The 18,170-nt window shown below is 50.3% G+C and overlaps 1 protein-coding gene across 10 annotated transcripts in view; it reads right to left on the bottom strand.

Moving 5' to 3' along the window:
* Positions 1-205: 205 nt before the first annotated feature.
* The window catches only part of MORC2 (MORC family CW-type zinc finger 2), a 49,032-nt gene continuing 31,067 nt past the window's right edge, over positions 206-18,170 (bottom strand). For 2 of the 10 annotated variants that reach the window (XM_070385847.1, XM_070385846.1), the window contains 16 exons: positions 17,697-17,782; positions 16,261-16,401; positions 16,014-16,168; positions 15,764-15,892; positions 15,173-15,278; positions 14,751-14,883; positions 13,646-13,720; positions 13,187-13,567; positions 12,539-12,673; positions 12,112-12,166; positions 11,575-11,716; positions 11,228-11,470; positions 11,045-11,138; positions 9,119-9,307; positions 8,378-8,431; positions 206-7,978 (listed from right to left, as the gene is read on the bottom strand). In XM_070385847.1, the coding sequence (XP_070241948.1) occupies positions 7,910-7,978; positions 8,378-8,431; positions 9,119-9,307; positions 11,045-11,138; positions 11,228-11,470; positions 11,575-11,716; positions 12,112-12,166; positions 12,539-12,673; positions 13,187-13,567; positions 13,646-13,720; positions 14,751-14,883; positions 15,173-15,278; positions 15,764-15,892; positions 16,014-16,168; positions 16,261-16,401; positions 17,697-17,782 (2,187 nt within the window). In that variant the 3' untranslated portion in view covers positions 206-7,909. The remainder of the gene's footprint in view (positions 7,979-8,377; positions 8,432-9,118; positions 9,308-11,044; positions 11,139-11,227; positions 11,471-11,574; positions 11,717-12,111; positions 12,167-12,538; positions 12,674-13,186; positions 13,568-13,645; positions 13,721-14,750; positions 14,884-15,172; positions 15,279-15,763; positions 15,893-16,013; positions 16,169-16,260; positions 16,402-17,696; positions 17,783-18,170) is intronic. The other 8 variants (XM_070385842.1, XM_070385841.1, XM_070385840.1 and 5 more) reach the window with 8 other exon arrangements.

The raw sequence follows: 18,170 nt of genomic DNA, 5'->3' as shown, positions 1-18,170 counted from the left end.
GTTTTTAACAAAAACAGAAACTCCACACTTTAAAGACCAGTCACCAACAGACAATATTCTGCTCAACTCCAATATATGAATCTCCATCCTCATCAACAAAAAGATTTGAATAATTAGTTATTCAACACTGTTTCAGAGGTTCAGCAATTAAAACAGCACTCTGGCAAATCTGCACATTTGATTTATAAACAGGTTTATTTTTAAAATTACCAGAGTTCATAAGATAGAAAATAAATTATGTTAAACAATCTGCTTTTTACATATTAATAACTAGGAATATAAATGGGGAAGAAAATTGCATTCACAATAGTGATTATATAGGAATAAAATGAGAAAGTTACAGAACCCGTATGAAGAAATAGTAAAATCTTATTAGAACATGTAAAGGATTCAAACAAATGGAAAACCATTTCATATCATCTAGGTAAATTTAAAATCATAAAAATATCAACCCTCCCCTTAACTTACATCTAAATTTAGCACAATTTAAATTTAAATCCCAGTGGAACTTGGTTGGGGGTGCGCAGGAATGGGAGAAAGTTGGACTATCATGATTTTAAATTTCATGTGAGAAGGAATTCTAAGAACAGTTTGGGAAAATATTTTAATAAGAAAAACAGCAAGGAAGATTGATCCATCTATATGCTGATGATGCCCCCAATGTTTGTTTCACCTAGAACCGCACCCTTCGCATCAGAATCACCTGTCCAGCAGGTAACATGATGTCTCCACCGATACATGCAAGCATCACTTCAAGCCCAACAAGTTGAAAACTAAATAGAGTGAAAAATAAATACAGGCCAACGTGGGTCATTAATAAATGAGACTGGGACTTCCCTGGTGGTCCAGCAATTTAAGAATCTGCCTGACAATGCAGGGCACACAGGTTCGAATCCTGGTCCAGGAACTAAGATTCCTCACGCCTCGGGGCAACTGAGCCCAGTGCGCCACGACTACTGAGCCCACCAGCGGGCAACTACCGAAGCCCCAGCACCCATTCTGCACAAGAGAAGCCACCACAGTGAGAGGCCGGCGCACCGCGGCCATGCAGAGAAGTCCCCACCCCCACAACTGCAGAACGCTTGCGTGCAGCAACCAAGAGGCCTGCGCCTCAGCAAAGATCCAGCACAGCCCAAATTAAGTTTAAAAAAATAAATAATGGGGCTGGCGTAAGTGACTTTCCATCTGCAAAAACCAAAACCAAAATTTGACTCCTGCCTTACTGCTGATACTAAAATACTTCCCACACGGAGTGGGGACACAGAAAAGAACAGTGCGACAAAATACAAGAGAATTGGGTAGAGGGGGAAGAATTCTCTTAAACGTGAGAGGAAACCCCAAAACCTTTCAAGAAATACCATAAACCAAGCCTAGCACAGATAAATCCCATGGACAGAGGAGCCTTGCAGGCTACAGTCCATGGGGTCGCAAGAGGCGGTTCGGACACGACTGAACAACTACACCACCAACACAGATAAACCAGCAGAAAAAATAAAAGCTGTGAAGCTGTGAAAGACAAGAGGCCTCAGGTTGTGAGAGGCCTACAAAGGGCTGGGCCTTCAGGGGAAATTACCTGGAGAAGACACTTAACGCATGCAACTTCCCTTGTGGGTCGTCGGTCTTGCAAATGTAAATGCACCACACCATTAAGGACATTCATACAAAAAAGCTTTCTGTATGCCACAAGAGTAAAACAACCGGGGAAAAAGTTTCACTGGTGTCGAGGCTGAACACGCAGACTCCGGCGGAAAACAAACAAAAAATCCCTGCTTCTCTGCTTGGATTCCAACGCCTTCCACGGGCCCTAGGGTGTGGGACCCTCGAGGCCTCAGTCCCCAGGGTGGGCCCAGGGCGGGCCTCACACAGCCGGGTTTGACGGCCTCGCCTCTGCCTGACACACTGACGCCAGCACATCCGACTCGGGCAAGACGCGGGGCTCGTGATGTTCTAAGGCGCATACGCATGGCGTAGAGCAAGCGCTGGACGTCAGCGTCACGCACACGCCAGGCGTCGGCGCCATGCACGGGCAGTTGCACATCTGCCTCGAGACTGGGAGAGGGTAGCGTTGCGGGGAGGCTGGGGGGGGTGGCGTTGTGGGGAGGCGGGGGGGCGTTGCGTGTCCCGCAACCGTTGGTGGCCTCAGAGAAGGCAGGCTCCCGGATGGGTGTGAACGTTGGACACCCTAAAAGCCATTGGAGAGTGATGGCCGAGGGCCGGGACCAGGTGAGTTGCAGCCAGTACTAGGGCTCGTGCTGTGTTGTGATAGTTGATGATTTTGCATGAGGAACTCCCTATCTCCCTGAATTTGCTCAAACTGTCCATTGAATCGGTGATGCCATCCAACCGTCTCATCCTCAGTCGCTCCCTTCTCCTCTTGCCCTCAATCTTCCCCCAAATCAGGGTCTTTTCCAATGAGTCCGCTCTTCACACCAGGTAGCCAGAGTATTGGAGCTTCAGCTTTAGCATCAGTCCTTTCAATGAATATTCAGGGTTGATTTCCTTTAGGATCGCCTGGTTTGATCTCCTTGTTGTCCAAGCGACTCTGAAGAGTCTTCTCCAGCACCACAATTCAAAAGCATCATTTCTTCGGTGTTTAGCCTTCTTTATGGTCCAACTCTCACATCCTTATGTGACTACTGGAAAAACCATAGCTTTGACTAGATGAACCTTTGTCAGCAAAGTGGTGTCTCTGCTTTTAATATGCCGTCTAGGTTTGTCATAGCTTTTATTCCAAAGAACAAGCGTCTTAATTTCATGAATGCAGTCACTGTCTGCAGTGATTCTGGAGCCCACGAAAATAAAATCTGTCATAGTTTCCACTGTTTCCCCTTTTGTTTGCCACTAAGTGATGGGACTGGATGCCATGACCATTTTTTGAATGTTAAGCCAGCTTTTTCACTCTCCGTTTTCACCCTCATCAAGAGGCTCTTTAGTTCCTCTTCATGTTCTGCCATTAAACGGTATCATCTGCATATCTGAGGTTGTTGATACTGCTCCTGGCAATCTTGATTCCTTCCAGCTTGTGATTCATCCAGCCCAGCATTTCTCATGATGTACTCTGCATAGAAGTTAAATAAGCAGGGTGACAATATACAGCCTTGATGTATTCCTTTCCCAATTTTGAAGCAGTCTGTTGTTCCACGTCTGGTTCTAATTGTTGCTTTTTGTCCTGCATACAGGTTTCTCAGGAGACAGTTAAGGTGGTGTGGTATTCCCATCGCTTGAAGAATTTTCCAGTTTATTGTGATCAACACAGTCAAAGGCTTTAGCTTAGTAGTAGTAGATTTTTCTTGGAATTCCCTTGCTTTTTCAATGATCCAGCGGATGTTGGCAATTTGATCTCTGGTTCCCCTGTGTTTTCTAAATCCAGCTTGTATGTCTGGAATTTCTAGGTTCACCGTACTGCTGAAGCCTAGCTTGAAGTATTTTGAGCATAATCTTGCTAACATATAAAATGTGCAATTGTACAGAAATCTGAACGTTCTTTGGCATTGCCTTTCTTTGCGATTGGAATGAAAACTTACCTTTCCAGTCCTGTGGCCACTGCTGAGCTTTCCAGATTTGCTGTCATATTGAGTGCAGCACTTTCACAGCATCATCTTTTAGGATTTGAAATAGGTCAGCTGGAATTCCATCACCTCCAGCTTTGTTTATAGTAATGCTTCCCAAGACCCACTTGACTTCACACTCCAGAATGTCTGGCTCTAGGTGAGTGATCACATCATTGTGGTTACTGGGTCCTTAAGACATTTTGTGTACAGTTCTGTGTATTCTTGCCACCTCTTTATTTTTTCTGCTTTTGATAGGTCCTTGACGTTTTTGTCCTTTATTGTGCCCACCTTTGCATGAAATATTCCCTTGGTAGCTCTAATTTTCCTGAAGAGATCTCTACAGTCTTTCCCATTCTATTGTTTTCCTCTCACTTAAGGAGGCTTTCTTGTCTGTCCTCGCTGAGACCAGTTATTTGCCGCCTCTGTGGGCCTCTGGATAAATTTCTGGTGAATTCAGCTTAGTAAGTCAGAAAACTTCTACTGTCATCCAACTCTTTTTAGAAAAGAAAGGGGAACCCAGAATGGGCGGTGATTTGTCTGACGCCTTGTGAACTGAAAGGAAATTTCTGCAGGATCTATCAGGAGTCCTGGTTGGGGCTGGCACATTGCAAGTTACTAGATGAAAACTACCAGACTGAAACACAGGCTTGCAACATTCTGGCTCCTTGCTGAGTGGGCGGTCCCTCACCAAACTCTTTTCTCTGTCCAGTCTGTCTTGCTCACTATGGAGAGGGTGCCCCCAGCAGTGCTGAGGGCAGTCAGAGCATTGAAGTATGGCCACAGAGAAGGAATATTCTTCTGTAGCTCTGCTTCCCATGGCCAAGCTGCCTGTCCACTTTCTTAGGGAACCAAGAGCAATATGGCCCTTCCAAAGGAAGCCTCAGAGGTTCCATCTGCAAAAAAGGGCAGAACCCTCCAGTGGAATTCTGAGGATGTTTCAGGCATCTTGGCAGCTGCCAACAGGTCCCTTACAGCCTGGTCCACCTGCAAGACAGCCTTTCACTGGGGACGAGTAGCCAGTGGCAGCACCACCCGCTCAGGCCAAACCTGTGTTCTATGTAAAAGACATGGAAGTTTGAGCTTTATCTGTCTCACACTTGTTGGTCTTCAGAGCCATGAACTCTTGCCCAACACTGCTTGAACCACAGGTCTGAAAGACAGTCATGTCTTCAAGGGGACCTGGACCCAACAAGAGGAGCCAGAAGGCAATATCACTCGGACACACATGCAGGAGAAACAAAAGTTTCTCTCATCCTGTTATTAATCCATTGCCTTCCTTTGGTAAACAATGTCAAATCCTTGTCTTCTAGTAATATGGTACTGATGTGGGGTTTTTAATGCTAAATCCACGGGACACCTAGGGGCTGAAGGGGTAGTATAAGGTGGACATTTCCCAGAAAACTCACCCCTTGTTTTTCATGATTTTGATGTTCAGTATCTAAATCATGTCCAACTCTTTGTGATGCCATGGACTGCAGCATGACGGGCTTCCCTGTCCTTCACCATCTTCCAGAGTTTACTCAAACTTATGTTGAGTTGGTGATGCCATCCAACCATCTCATCCTCTGTCGTCCCCTTTTCCTCCTGCCTTCAATCTTTCCCAGCATCGGGGTCTTTTCTCATGAGTTTACTCTTCGAATCAGGTGGCCAGTTGTTGGAGCTTCAGCTTCAGCATCAATCCTTTCAATGAATATTCAGGGTTGATTTCCTTTATGATTGACTGGTTTGATGTCCTTGGTTTAAGTCCCTAACCCAAGACTCAGAACTACAGCCCTGTCCCAGAAAGAAACAATGATTGACCTCACATAAATTCATTCAGACCAAATCAAAAATCCATAGGCTTTTCACCTTTCAGATTAAGATGGAAGAGACTGCAGACAGGCAAGGAGAGGGGTGAGGAATACACTGTTGGTGGGGACTGAAATTGTAAAGTCTTTTCTGGAATGCCTCCACCTTCTGACACAGACATTTCTCTCTGGAATTCATCCAAATAAACACAGATCTAAGTACACACACATAGATAGTCATCATGGAAGTTTTTGTAAACATTAAAAACCTAAATGTCTATAAATGGGACCAATGAGTAACAGTACATCCAGGACACTGAAACGCTATGTGGCTGTCAGGATAAAGTAGACCCATGTGAACTCTTACAAGTCCCAGGATCTACTAAGGCAGAGCAGAGGAGATGTGCACTTGCTCAGAATGGATACTCTTTAGGGAGAAAGAGCACTGGGGCGGGGGCGGCGGGGCCCTGCTTTCACGGTCCAACCTTTTACACTGTTTGAATTTTCATCATGTGCATGTGTCACCTGAAAAAAAAAACCAAAAAACCAAAAATATTCCTCCTGCTCCATAAAAACAGGTTTCTGCACCCATTCACCTTCTTGCAACAGACATTCCAGACCATCCTCTTCTTCCCAAGTTGTTAGACAATTCCAAGCAGCTTAGTTACCCAGTTTAGAAGGGAGTTCCTGCATCTTATCTTCCTGCCCAGAATGGCAACAGCTCTGCCTGGAAGCAGGCTGTATTCAGCACCGCTGTTGTTGGGTTTAAACAGCAGAGTAGGAACACCTGGAAGTTGAAGCTAAAATATTTACGAACTTCAGTATGTCAGTTTCTGTGGGTGTCAAAGACGGTGAAGATGTAAGACAATGAAGATGGAGATGAGGAAGAACTTGAAGACAGCTTAAAGACACATGGTGGAAAGAATGAAGAGGAGGAAGGTGCTGGGTTTTACTAGAAGAAAACAGACTGAGTTCAGGAGTCTCACCAGTAAAAGTTTATAGTATTGCATTTTGATTACAGGTGTGTAAATAAAAACCTTGAGTATTACCCCCTGGTAAAAATGCAGAATCAGCTTCTATCTAGATTAAAACAAAGTTTGAGGACAAAAATGGATCATATGCTGCCTGTGATGAAGAAAACGAGCTGGACAGGATAGGAACCACCAGCTCAAGAAACCCCAAGACTCTTGGAAAATCTTCCGAGGAAGAGGTCAGGGCCTCCCTGGTATTTCTCCGGAACAGCCCTTGCCCAGGGGTGTGGTTTTGAGAAGTCCCAAGCCCACAAATCATAGGCACTTCTGGCCACATGCACAAGTGGGCAAAGACCTTAATTCCCGTGGCCTGCCTCCCTCACCATTGCTTCCCCATCTCCTGCAGTCTTCATAGGGCGGCTCGTGGCCACTGCTGAGCAGAGGTGGGCAGATGCTGGAAACACACCGAGAGGTCAGAATTGGAGACCAGTGGGGCAAGATCATGGTTCTTGTGCCTTTAGAAAACCCGAAGTCCCCAAATACAGGGGGGTAAGGAGTGAGTTGGGGGAAATCGAACCAGAACTTTTCCAATGGCCATTATAGAAAACTCAGCGACTCTGGCCTTGGTCTTTGACCCTGAGTTGTTTGAGGACCACAGCAGTATGAGGCTGTGACTAGGCAGAGGGAGGCATGGCGTGCTCAGGGGCTCGGTGACCCCCTCCTCCCATCTGCCCCAAACCAGAGACCCTGACAGGGCGTGGTGGGGTGAACAGAGGGGAAGCAATAAGAGCAGCAGCCCTCCCCAGGACCCTGCCACAGTGGCAGATGAGGCCACCACCAGACCAGCACAGCGCTCCTTCACACACAGGATTCCTAAGGGGACTCCTTTGGAACGCAAATGATGTGCTACCCAGGTCAGCAGTCTGACCAGTCAGATCTGTCCACGCCTTAACCTGGACTCAAGTTTTTGTGGCAGGAAACCTCACCATCTACCGCTAGCTAAGGAAATGTCCAGCAGGGAGAATTTAGGTGGTGGATGGGGAAGCTGAACAGGAGGATCTTTCTTCCCCGAGCTGACTGCACAGTGCCACAGCCGAGAAGACCGACCACTCGGACCACCACTCACCTCCCTGACCTGAGGCAGGGAGCTCCTCAGCGCTAAGCCTCCTGCTGATGGTAGCCCCATGGAGATCCCCTGGATTGAAGCTCCTGGGGGAGCACCAGCCTGGGAAGGGTCCTGTCCCTCCCCCAGCCCTGCCCCTGGAGCCCCTCCAACTTCCAAACGGCGCTGGAATTCACCACATCTTGAGGAGCCAGGAGCCGAGAGAAGCAACTCAAGACTTGGCATCCTGGTTCTGTCCTTTGCCCAAGAGTCACCAAAAAAATGTATGGTCTCACAGCAGGCACAGCATGTTGTTTCTTTCAAAAAATAAATATTTATCAACTTAGGGTGGAAGAGTCAAAGAATCAGTCTCTCTCCCACCAAAAGCACAGATATCCCGTGAGTCAAACCAAGGTAAGTCCATCAACCCATAAATGAAACGCCACCCTCAGGAGCTCTGCCTTGAGGGGCAGGGGAGCTGATCTCTGGCTCCGGGCCCTAGTCCCCCTTGGTGATCAGGTCCTCGATGTAGGCATCCAGCTCGTCGTCTGTGTTAATGTCTAAGTCCTGGAACAGAGCAGGGCAGGGTCAAACGGGGCTCACAGGGTGGTGGGAGGCCCGCCTCCCCAGCCTTCTTGCAGCCCAGGCCATGCCCTCTACTCTCCCCCTCCACCCTGTCGAGCCGCCCTTGATCATCCATCCCCTCTCCGTCCTCCCACTCCTGCCCGCCTACCCCCACCCAGGTCCCGCCTGCCCCAGCCTCACTCTTACACTCAACACATCCAACAGCTTGGTCCCACCACCCACCCCGGGTTGTTCCCATCTCAGTACAAGCCTCCCCGCTTCCCTCCACTCAGGGACTCAGACAGACTCGAGCAGTCGCCCTTGCTCCCCCGTCCTCCCCTCAGACACTTCTCTCCCTCCTCACTGGCACCATCCAAGGTTCAGGCCTCCAGAATCTCTCACCCAGATAACTGGGAACCTCCTCAGTGGAGTCCTGGACTCTAACCTCGGCCTCTCCTACAACCAACCAAAGTAAGTGTCTTAGGCTGCACACGTCTCAGCACCACAAGGTCCAAGGACCTCCCACCTGGTACAGGGCCCTGCCATGGGCCCTGCTCTTCTCTCTGCCTACAGTTCACACCCCACCCCAGCACGTCTGCTTCTGCCTTGGGCCCAACCACCTCCTCACAGAGGCTCCCCTGACACTCTAGTACAGTGGCTTCCTGTTGCTCTCTCCTGTTTCCTTTGTGGCACTTCCTGCCGTCAACAGTTCTGTCTCCTCCCTCTGCTGTGCTCCGAGAGCAGGGCCCCTATTGGTCACCAGGGGTCACAGGACAGGGATCCCCAGTTTCCTGCCCAGATGAAGGGCTGAGACCACAGGACATTCCCCACTTGTGGGCTACCCACTCCCATCCAGGCGTCATCTGGAAAACCAAGAATGTCTTTGTTTCATGACTCCGAAGTGTCTCAAACCAGGTTGCAGGTCACCATGTCTAAACAAGGGCAGAACTCTGATACCGTGGGTCTGGCTGGGATGAGGCCCAGGCAGCCGCACCACCTCCAGCCCTCCTGGTCAGGATGCTGTGCCGCCAGGGTTGGAACCACACATTCCTATGAGCGGGGAGAAGGGAGCACGAGGTACCCAGCACCCCCCCGCCCAAGACACCAGGTGGTCCGCTGCAATGAGAGGGTGGCCTGGCTCACCTCCTGCACCTTTTGCAGGAGTGCCACGATGTTGGTCCTCAGCTTCTGCAGCTTTTCCTCGGTCTCACGCAGCTTTCTCTCGGATGTGCGCAGGCTCTCCTCAGAAGCCTTGGCCCGTGAGTCGGCACGGCTCTGGTAGGAATGGCACAGGTTCTGGAGCCCGACTTCATACTGCTTGAAGTACTCTTTCTGTCGGAAGAGAAGCCAGCGGGTAAGTGCGTGGGCTCATAAGGGTCCCCAGGGCCCTTCCAGACGGGCACTGGTGTCCCCAACTGGCTCGGCACCAGGAAGCTCGGCCTGAATGGATATCAAACCCAGGAGCCAGTGCCCCTGCAGCTCCGAGAGGAAAGACCTTGAGGCCCACCTCACAGGGCTGCCTCAAGGGTGGAGACGGGATCACACACAGGAAGCACTTGGCAAAGAGCTCTGCAAACCCCAAGCCGTGAGTAAACATGAGGCACGATCCTCAACCATTCTCCTTTTAACTTGCCAACAGCACTGATGAGCAATCCACATCCAGGTCACACCCAACCAGTATGTACTGGGCTCGTCAGCAGCAGACAGCCCATCCATGTTTGTGAAGTATGTTTACACAGCATACAACTTTTCACCATCTTCTCCAAGCACCTGAAAGTCCCCAGCAGTGTGTAGTGATGTTAACCAGCAGCTTCTCTAGACAGGAGCTTTTCCAAAGTAGCAGAACACTTGTTTTGAGTGAAAGTTACATGGTATCTCAATATGAAAAACAATTTAGGTGTATCTCTTTATGTTTAATTTATTTTCAAAGTTATTATGATTTACTCATGAATCACTAGTGAGAACGAAAGGGCCATTTTGATGAACACAAACCTAGAACCAGCAGTCTGGCTGACCACCACAGTCTCTCCAACTATAGCATTTATTTACTTCTCTGAAGACCTATGAGCTACCCAGCACTGAGTGGCTCCTCAGTGCTGTTTTTAAAACGTTGTTAGAATGCTTTATTTACAATCTAGAATACTATCCTAGTAAATCAAGATGGCAACAGAAACTTCAAGTTCTGCACAGAAAATAATTATCACTTGGCAGCTCAAAATAAACGTTCAAGCAGGTGCCAAGAGTATTAAAATTTAACATACAATGTCATGAGCCTAACTATGATTCCTGTATGTTTCTGAATTTTTTCACTTTTAAGCCATTACAGATTCACATGCAGTTGTGTTACTTTTAAAGTACACATTTGAATCTAGTATTGCAGGGCACCTGAGCGCTTCATGGAGCGCTTTGGCAGCATGAGGAGAAGTAGGATGGTCGTTGACAAACGGACACAGACACAGTGAACATTGTTCTGGTGTGTCCCTAAGATGGAAGTATCAAAGTTTGAGTTATTTTAGGCATTTCCCTTAGGAGCTATTAAGGTGGCCCATTAGTGGTGCCTCCTTTTACAAGCGTGAGAGAAAGACTATTTCCGGCTCAGACACTCCTGCTGACCGTGCTTTGGCCTGGGTCATGCCCGCTGTAGAAATCCCACTGCACCCAGGCTTTGCTCGTTTTGGCAACAGCCTGAAGCCAAAAGCAACGAAGCTGACAAGAGGATGGCAGGCCAAGCCTGCTGGCCTATCAGCAGTGTGTTCCCAGGACCTGCAGAAGACGCCTGCAGCCCAAACAAGGGCGAGCACTGAGGCGCAGCAGCTCCCTGGGAACCCTGGGAACTCATCGCCTGGAGAGCAAGACCCTTGTCCTCTCAAGGTGTTCCGGGTTCAAATCTTGGCTCTATCACAGCAGACTGTTAACCTCTCTGAGCCTGAGTTTCTTCAACTCCTAGCCTCATTTCCTTGAAGTGGAATGGAGATAAAACTCCCTGCTTTTCTCTCGGACAGACTTCATGGAGCACACAACTGAGACCTGGCAGTCACAAGAAGCACCAAGGCGGGTGGGTAGACTCACCAGAGGAAACGAGATCAGCTCATCTGAATTCATAGCACTCAGCTCCTTCTTAGAGATGGGGAAACTTGGAGGCAGGAAGTACCGTAAACAATTCCTGAACAAGAAGGAAGGTGGGACAGGAAATCAGAATGGCACAGAGTCGGAGGGAGCCACCACTGGTCCCGGAGCAGGACGATGACACACCGAAGAATCTGGACGAGGAGGTCAATGGTCTCGTGGTTGGTGCTGGGGGCGGTGGTGTCAGGCTCGATGGGGATGCAGTCCGAGGTGGAGGGCTCCACCGTGGCTACAGCTTGCTGGGCCACCAAATCCCCCGCCGGGGCCGCCGCCACCGCCGCCTCTTCCCTGCCCTGGCGCGTGTCTGGGCTCTCATACTCTGGGGACGGGGGCTTCATCAACCGCACATCGTCGCTGCCTTTCTCCACCCTAGGGAGAACCCAGTGTTTGCCACACGTGTTCCAGGCTCCCAGGCGGGCTGCCTGCCCCTGCCCTGGCCAACTGTCAACCCATCTTCCTGGAAGGGGTGTTACCAGCGGTCTCTTGGTGTTGTGTCCGTGGGCACATAGTCAAATTTCACCTTCCACCGCATCGCATTCTTGCCCACCTCCACAGCTGTGACACGGCCTGTGTACCACTCCCTATTCACACGCACCTCCACGTGCAGCCCTTTATCTGAGAGTGGGAGCAGGGCTGGAGTCAGAAAAGTGGATGCACTAGAGCCCCCCACCCAGCCAGGGCCACCCAGGTTCACAGACAAGAATCCCTAGAAGCTTGATCCCACTACGCCAGGGACGTGGAGCCCAGCCACCTTGGCCTCTTTCCCCCACTTCCCCCTCACGAGGGTGCCACAGAGCAGCAGCATGAGTGACAGCCAGAGGTGAACACCAAGGAACTGACGCTAAAAATAAACATGAAGCTGTGCTATCCTCAGAAGGCTTCTCCGAATTAACACTTGAAACCACTGTTGGAGGAGAGCCCAGAGCCAACAAAGCCTTCGCAATGAGGTGCCGCTGACCAAGGGACCCTTTCCCACTGCCCCAGAGGCTCCAGGCACCTCCTGAACTTACCTTTCTGAGCCCTCTTGAGGTCAGCCGAGTCCTCTTCCCCAGAGCTGTCTGAGAGCTGCAAGGACAGTCTGTTAGAGACACCGCCAGTGTCCCTGCAGAGCAGACCATCTGCCTGGGGTCATCTCATGCCACCTCAGGCAGCCTCTTAAATGCCCGAGCTTCACGGAGAACCACTCTCTCAACCACTATCTCAGTATCTACATACCTGCCTCCAAAAACCTCGATGAACAAGAGGAGGCAAGGGGCAGAGAGGCACAGATCTGCATGGGTGTCAGCTCAGGCCTTGAGCAGAGGCACAATGCATCTCAAGACCCTCCCAGGCACTGGCTTCTAGGCGTGTGTATGACTGTGAGCCCCTCAGAGGGGGCCTGGGCTTCTGGTCAGCTCGTGTCAGACTGCAGGGGTGGGGAGGAGGCTGAGGACCTACCTCATTCAAGTCCTTCTTTTCCTCCTTCACAACCAACTTGCCCCGCTTGGACCTCTCCTTCCTCTTCTCAGCCTCTTCCTCTGCTTCTTCCTCATCAGAGACCCCGAGGCTCCGCTTCCGACTGGGAGTGGCCTGCTGCAAAAGCAGCAGGAATGTGAGGGACTCTTTCAGCCCCTCAGGTGCTGGAAGAGCCCATGTGATGTAAAGGAGCCGTTCAGAGAGGGGCCTGTGGGTCTCCATGCCCACCAGGGCTGGGCACCCAACACAACGAGGGACAGGGCAACCCCCAGGCCCAACACCCACGAGGACCTCTGCTCAGAGCTGTCACGGCAGGGCCCTCTCGGTTCACACCTCACTGAGCCACACCCACCACTGCTGTCACCAAGATGCACCCTCTGCCCAGAGCAGGAGAAGCCAGTGGAGGTGACTTGAGTCTGTGGGGTACCCAACCTCAGAGGGGTACCAGAGAACTTCCTGGACAGGGGACCAACAAGCTCTGTGCCCCCCACCCAGTGCCTTCACATCCCTCTCCTTTGCAGGGGCAGCAGGGAAGCCGGATTTCCACCAAGCCCCGCCCCCATGCAACCAACACGGCCCCTCCATCCCTGTACCACTGCGGGCGGCGCTGGGGGAGCTGCAGCAGCTCACCGGGGAGAGTTTAGTGGGCAGCTCTGGCTTCTTGACCACTGGAGTCTTCAGAGCTCGGGAGGAAGGGACCTCCCGAGGGCTCCTGGAGTTGGGCTGGGGAGATGGTAACGGTGGCTGTACCGGGGGGGTGGGCCGGGACGCAGGCCTGACCAGAGTGTTGGCAGGCTTCCGGGGTGCCTCGGGAGGCTGGAGTAGCCGGGAAGTGCTGGCCTCCTCCCGGGCGGCTGGGGCAGCAGGCTTTGGGGCATTACTGATGACAGGAGCCTTTCTGGGCTGGTTGGCTGGCCTGGGTGCTTGCAGAGAAGGGGGTCTGCTCGGGGCATTCTTGATCACAGCAGGTAAAGGAGGCGACCGAGGACGCTGAGGTCTACGTGCAGGTTCCTGAAAGAGGCTCAGAGAGTGAGAATACCAATCCCAGCATGAGACCCAAGAAGAGCCCCCGCCACCCCAGGGCTTCACCTCAGAGGAAGGTCTGGTGGTCACTTCCAAGGGCAGTTTCTTCAGGTCAGCCTGGGAGCGAATGGGTGTGGTTTTCTGCAGGGTAAACAGGATGAGTAGGTTGTCTGGTGCTTGGAAGTCAACTCTTTTTGGAGCCCTCTCTATTTGGGACAGTGGGCAAATAAAGACCATCTGGACCACAGTCCTAATATTACAAGCCTCCCATTCTCACTGAGAAGACAAACTCACAGACAGTAAACCACCAGCAAATTACAAGATTCTACATCATTATTCCAGCAATCAAGAGACGGGAAAAGTATCAATGGACTAAATTCCTACAAAACAAGGCAAAAAAGACGGGAGATCCCTGATGGACAAAGCCAGAAAGGACCCATGGGATTTGGCAGATGGAGGAACATACAATACGATGAGAGCACCTGCCTGACCAGAAGCCAGAAAGGAAAACGCTTTTGTAATAAACATGATAAAAGGTGGAGGCTACATACATACCTTAAAAAACCCTGACTAATCAATTAAGGAAAAAACAATAACCAGTTTTGAAAAGAAATATGTGAAAAAAATGGTTCAATTTTAGAAATATGAAATTCAAATTATAAGATGTGTATCTTTTTTCAAGTTTTCAAAAACATTTAAAAAGTACTTGTATTAAAAAAACCTACGATATACTACATCTTCTGGAGGATACCTTGGAAATAAATCCACAGAATTTTAAAAATCCTTTTACTCTTTCAAATTAACTTCTGGAAAACTATCCTATAAAAATAATTAGACCTAAAAAAAAGTATGTCTGTGTGATTTGACACAAAAGTCATGATCTCCATATTTCCAATAAGAAATACATGTATTTATGCTAGTGGTCATGAAAAGCTGGATATGAAGTTAACAGTTACCTCTAAAATAGGATATTTCCTGGAGTTTCAAAACATTCCAAATGAATTGGACCTCTTTGTCATATACAATTTTTTTTCAGAATAATCACGGCATAGGAGAAGAGGGTGTTGGGAAGCTCGGGCAGTGCTTATGGGTTCAAAAGGAGAGTGAAACTAGCCTGAGGGGACAGACGAGCTACTGAGGGGCCCTGCCCATCTGTCCACTGCCCACTCACTTGCAGGGCCTCCAGCTTCTCCTGCTGCTGGCGAATTTTTTCTGTCAATTGCTTCTGCTTCTCTTCCTGTGTCTTCAGGTCCTTTTTCAATGTTCCCAAGGGAAACTTCTGCTTCTGTTCTGAAGCCTCACACCTGTGGAGAGAAAGTGCTAGAGCAGGCATGGCAAGACGGTTCCAGGTAGGGCAGGGTCCTTTGTCCTCAGCCAGCCCGTGCTCTTTCTCATCAGAGCAACCTCAGACCTCCCAAACGCACAGAATACTCACTGCAGGACACGCTTCTGTATTTCCAGGCACTTAGTATGCACAGCAAGACAGAGATGTAAGGATAGAGCAGTGACCTCAAGAAGCACAGTAGAAGGGTGGAGGAAGCTCAGGGGGTGTGGGGGGATGCCCACAAACTCCTTGTTAGAAAAAGAGCTCACCGGTCCTGCTCAGGATCAGGGTTCATGGAGCAAACCCAAGTGTCAGGGTAATCTCTCTCCACAGAATTCAGCTGAAAGGGGAGTGTCCGCCACTTCAGACACAGATCTGTGACACAAAAAACACCCCCAAGCGTCGGCCATGCCCACCAATAACAGTCAGGCTCCTCCCAGCCAGGCCCAAGACAGAGATGCCCCTGACTGTCTATGCAAAGATCCTCAGCCTGGCTCCACCTCTGCCTTCCTAACAGAACAGTCACTCTTCCCAGGGACAGTGATTCCAGCAAGGATGGAAACTTTATTCATACACCCTCAGCGGCCCCAGCCCTCTCCTGCTTCCAGCAGGATCCTGGCTCAGTCATCACTCACATTTCTACCCATGTGGTACCACACTGGGTTAGATGACCTCCTGCCTCATTCAGGTGGAACACATGGGCAAGGCACAGTCCCAAGACTGAGTTCCCAGGGCCATCACCAGACAGACTGGTATACCCAGCGAGACAGAAGTCCCTGACTGTCAGCGCAGTGCAGAGACCAGCACGGGGCCACGATGGAAAGGAGCCGGGGAGAGGGGCTGCATGACACCCAGCTCACCACACTGGATGGTGGTCGGGATCTCCATGGATCGCCGCCGCTTGTAGCGCAGGTCACTGGACGGGGGCTGGTTCCAGTTGGCAGAGAGGTAGCCAAACTCATCCCAGAACTTGATGATTCCCCGCTGGGCTGGAAGGCAAACAGCCGTGTGTCGAGTGAGGAGTCGAGTGAGGCATCAGGCCCCTGGACGGGGAGGACCCCGGCTGGCAGGGAGGAGGGCGCCAGCTGGCAGGGAGGGGCGCGGCACTACCGATGGCGATGTCCTTCCAGTACTGCGCCAGGTGCTCCCCCATGGCCCGCAGGAGGTGCCGGTACTCCTTGGCGTCCGCAAAGTCCTGCTTGTTGTGTGTGGGCTCCAGGACCAGGTAGGGCACATCAACGACCCCGACAACCCCGCCGCACGCCCTGCAGGAGACAGAGGGAGACACCGCGCTCACCCACTGGCCAAAGCCCACCCACCACCTGTCCACGCAGAAGCCCTCCCTGGCAGCACTCACATGCCACCTTCCAGTTGTGGGCCCACTTTCTCATACATCTTGATCAGGCGGCTACAGTTGTAGATGAACATTCCATCCAGGTCCCGGTGTTCAATGTTGACCCCGAAAACAAAGTTCAGTTCCTTAGGTTCTTTAAGTGCTCTGAGAAGGCGAAAGATAAATTCAAGCAGATCAACCCCTTAACACACACCATAGTGTTTATGATTAAGCTGAAACTTGAGACACTTAGACGTTTTGCCTTTGCATTCAATATGCAACCTGTTAAGACTCAGTAAGGTCACTGTGCAGTCACTCTTAGTTCCCCCTAATTAAAAGCAAATGACTTTGGCTTTTGGTATCAAACAGGAATGGATTTAAGAATGAAGCAGATTCTGTGAAGCTGCTGCAAATCTCTGCAAAGATAGCTGTACTTTGGAATAAACACAAGGTAATCTGCAGACAGTAGAGAATCCGCCTGCAATGTAGGAGACTCGGGTTCAATCCTCGATCTTTGGGTTGGGACAATCCCCTGGAGAAGGGAATGGCAACCCACTTCAGTATTCTTGCCTGGAGAATTCCATGGACAGAGGAGCCTGGTGAGCTACAGTTCACGAGATCACAGAGAGTCAGACACAACTGAGCGACTAACACTTTCACTACAGTCTGCATAAACACTCCACCAATGTGACAGTAATTTTGAAGAGACAAAAATTCACAAGAACAATGAACATGTGAGAGAACAAACATCTCATGGGATGTTAACAAAATCATGGAAACTGAAGAGCAGATAGACAACCAGTGGACGGACTCACAAGACAGAAACTGGACACCTAGGCCTGTGGTGAGGAGGTCAAGAAGCAAGCAGGACTCACACCGAGCCTGCAGAGACTCCAGACGCGCAGGCAGACACGGAGATCATGCAATGAGCATGACAAATGCCCAGTTTAGATGAAAAGGAACAAACTCAACCTATAGCATTATTCTATATCTGTAACCAGGGATAAAAATTAAGAGTCGGTATCACCAAGTGGGAGACATATAAGGAACTTTACAATTGTATTTCTTACACGTCCTATATTTTACAAGCTCTGTATGATGAGCACTTTATCCACGCTTTCAATGAAAAGAAAAACTAAAAAGGAAGGGAAGAGGACAAGGACAGGAAAGGTGGGGAGAGAGCAGAGGCGAGAGAGAGAAGGGGAGGGAAGGCGAGACAGTGCCCGGAGGACAGGCTGGTGCCCCACTCACGGTGCCGGTTCCGCCCGCCGAGTCCTGGCTCAGGAAGGAGCTAAGCCAGGAGCCACTCCTGGGAATCACAGCACTAAAGGCTTTCTCAAGGGAGCCATGTGTGACAGAGGGCAACCGAGCAGGGTGGGGAGGGAGGCCTCGAGCTCTCTGTCCATCATCCACACAGAAGTACATGGTTACACCAGAGCCACGGGCGGCCGGGCACTCACCGCTGCTTGGCCTCCTTGATCCGCTTCTTGACGTCGGCTTCCCTGCGCAGAGTAATGGCTGTGTTCTGGACCTGCCGCAACATCACCTAGAGACACACGCCAGCTCCAGATAAGGAGAGGAAGGCCTCTGGGCCACAGCTGGGAATGTCGCAACAACAGGCCTGAACTGCTCACTTTGAATCATGTGGACGCCAAGACCAGACCTGGAAATTTAGCTTTCTGCAGAAAAGGGCCCTTACTAGGGACAAGTTCAAAAGCTGTGCTTCATGTTATCAGAGTTGCTGACATTAAGGAAACAACCCCAACCAAAGCCACAGTCTACAGAGGTGCATATGGCAGAGGAGGGGCAGAGAACTGCTTCGACCATTACTACTGCGTGTGACCTGGGCAATCGACCCTCTTCCATTTCCTTCTATGAACTGAGGATACTATAACAGTGTCCTCCTCGTGTGGCAAGGTGCCATGAGTGTGCAA

This window comes from Bos mutus, chromosome 17, assembly GCF_027580195.1.
Source record: "Bos mutus isolate GX-2022 chromosome 17, NWIPB_WYAK_1.1, whole genome shotgun sequence".
Lineage (NCBI taxonomy): Eukaryota > Metazoa > Chordata > Mammalia > Artiodactyla > Bovidae > Bos > Bos mutus.
This window is presented reverse-complemented; position numbering and strand designations above follow the sequence as displayed.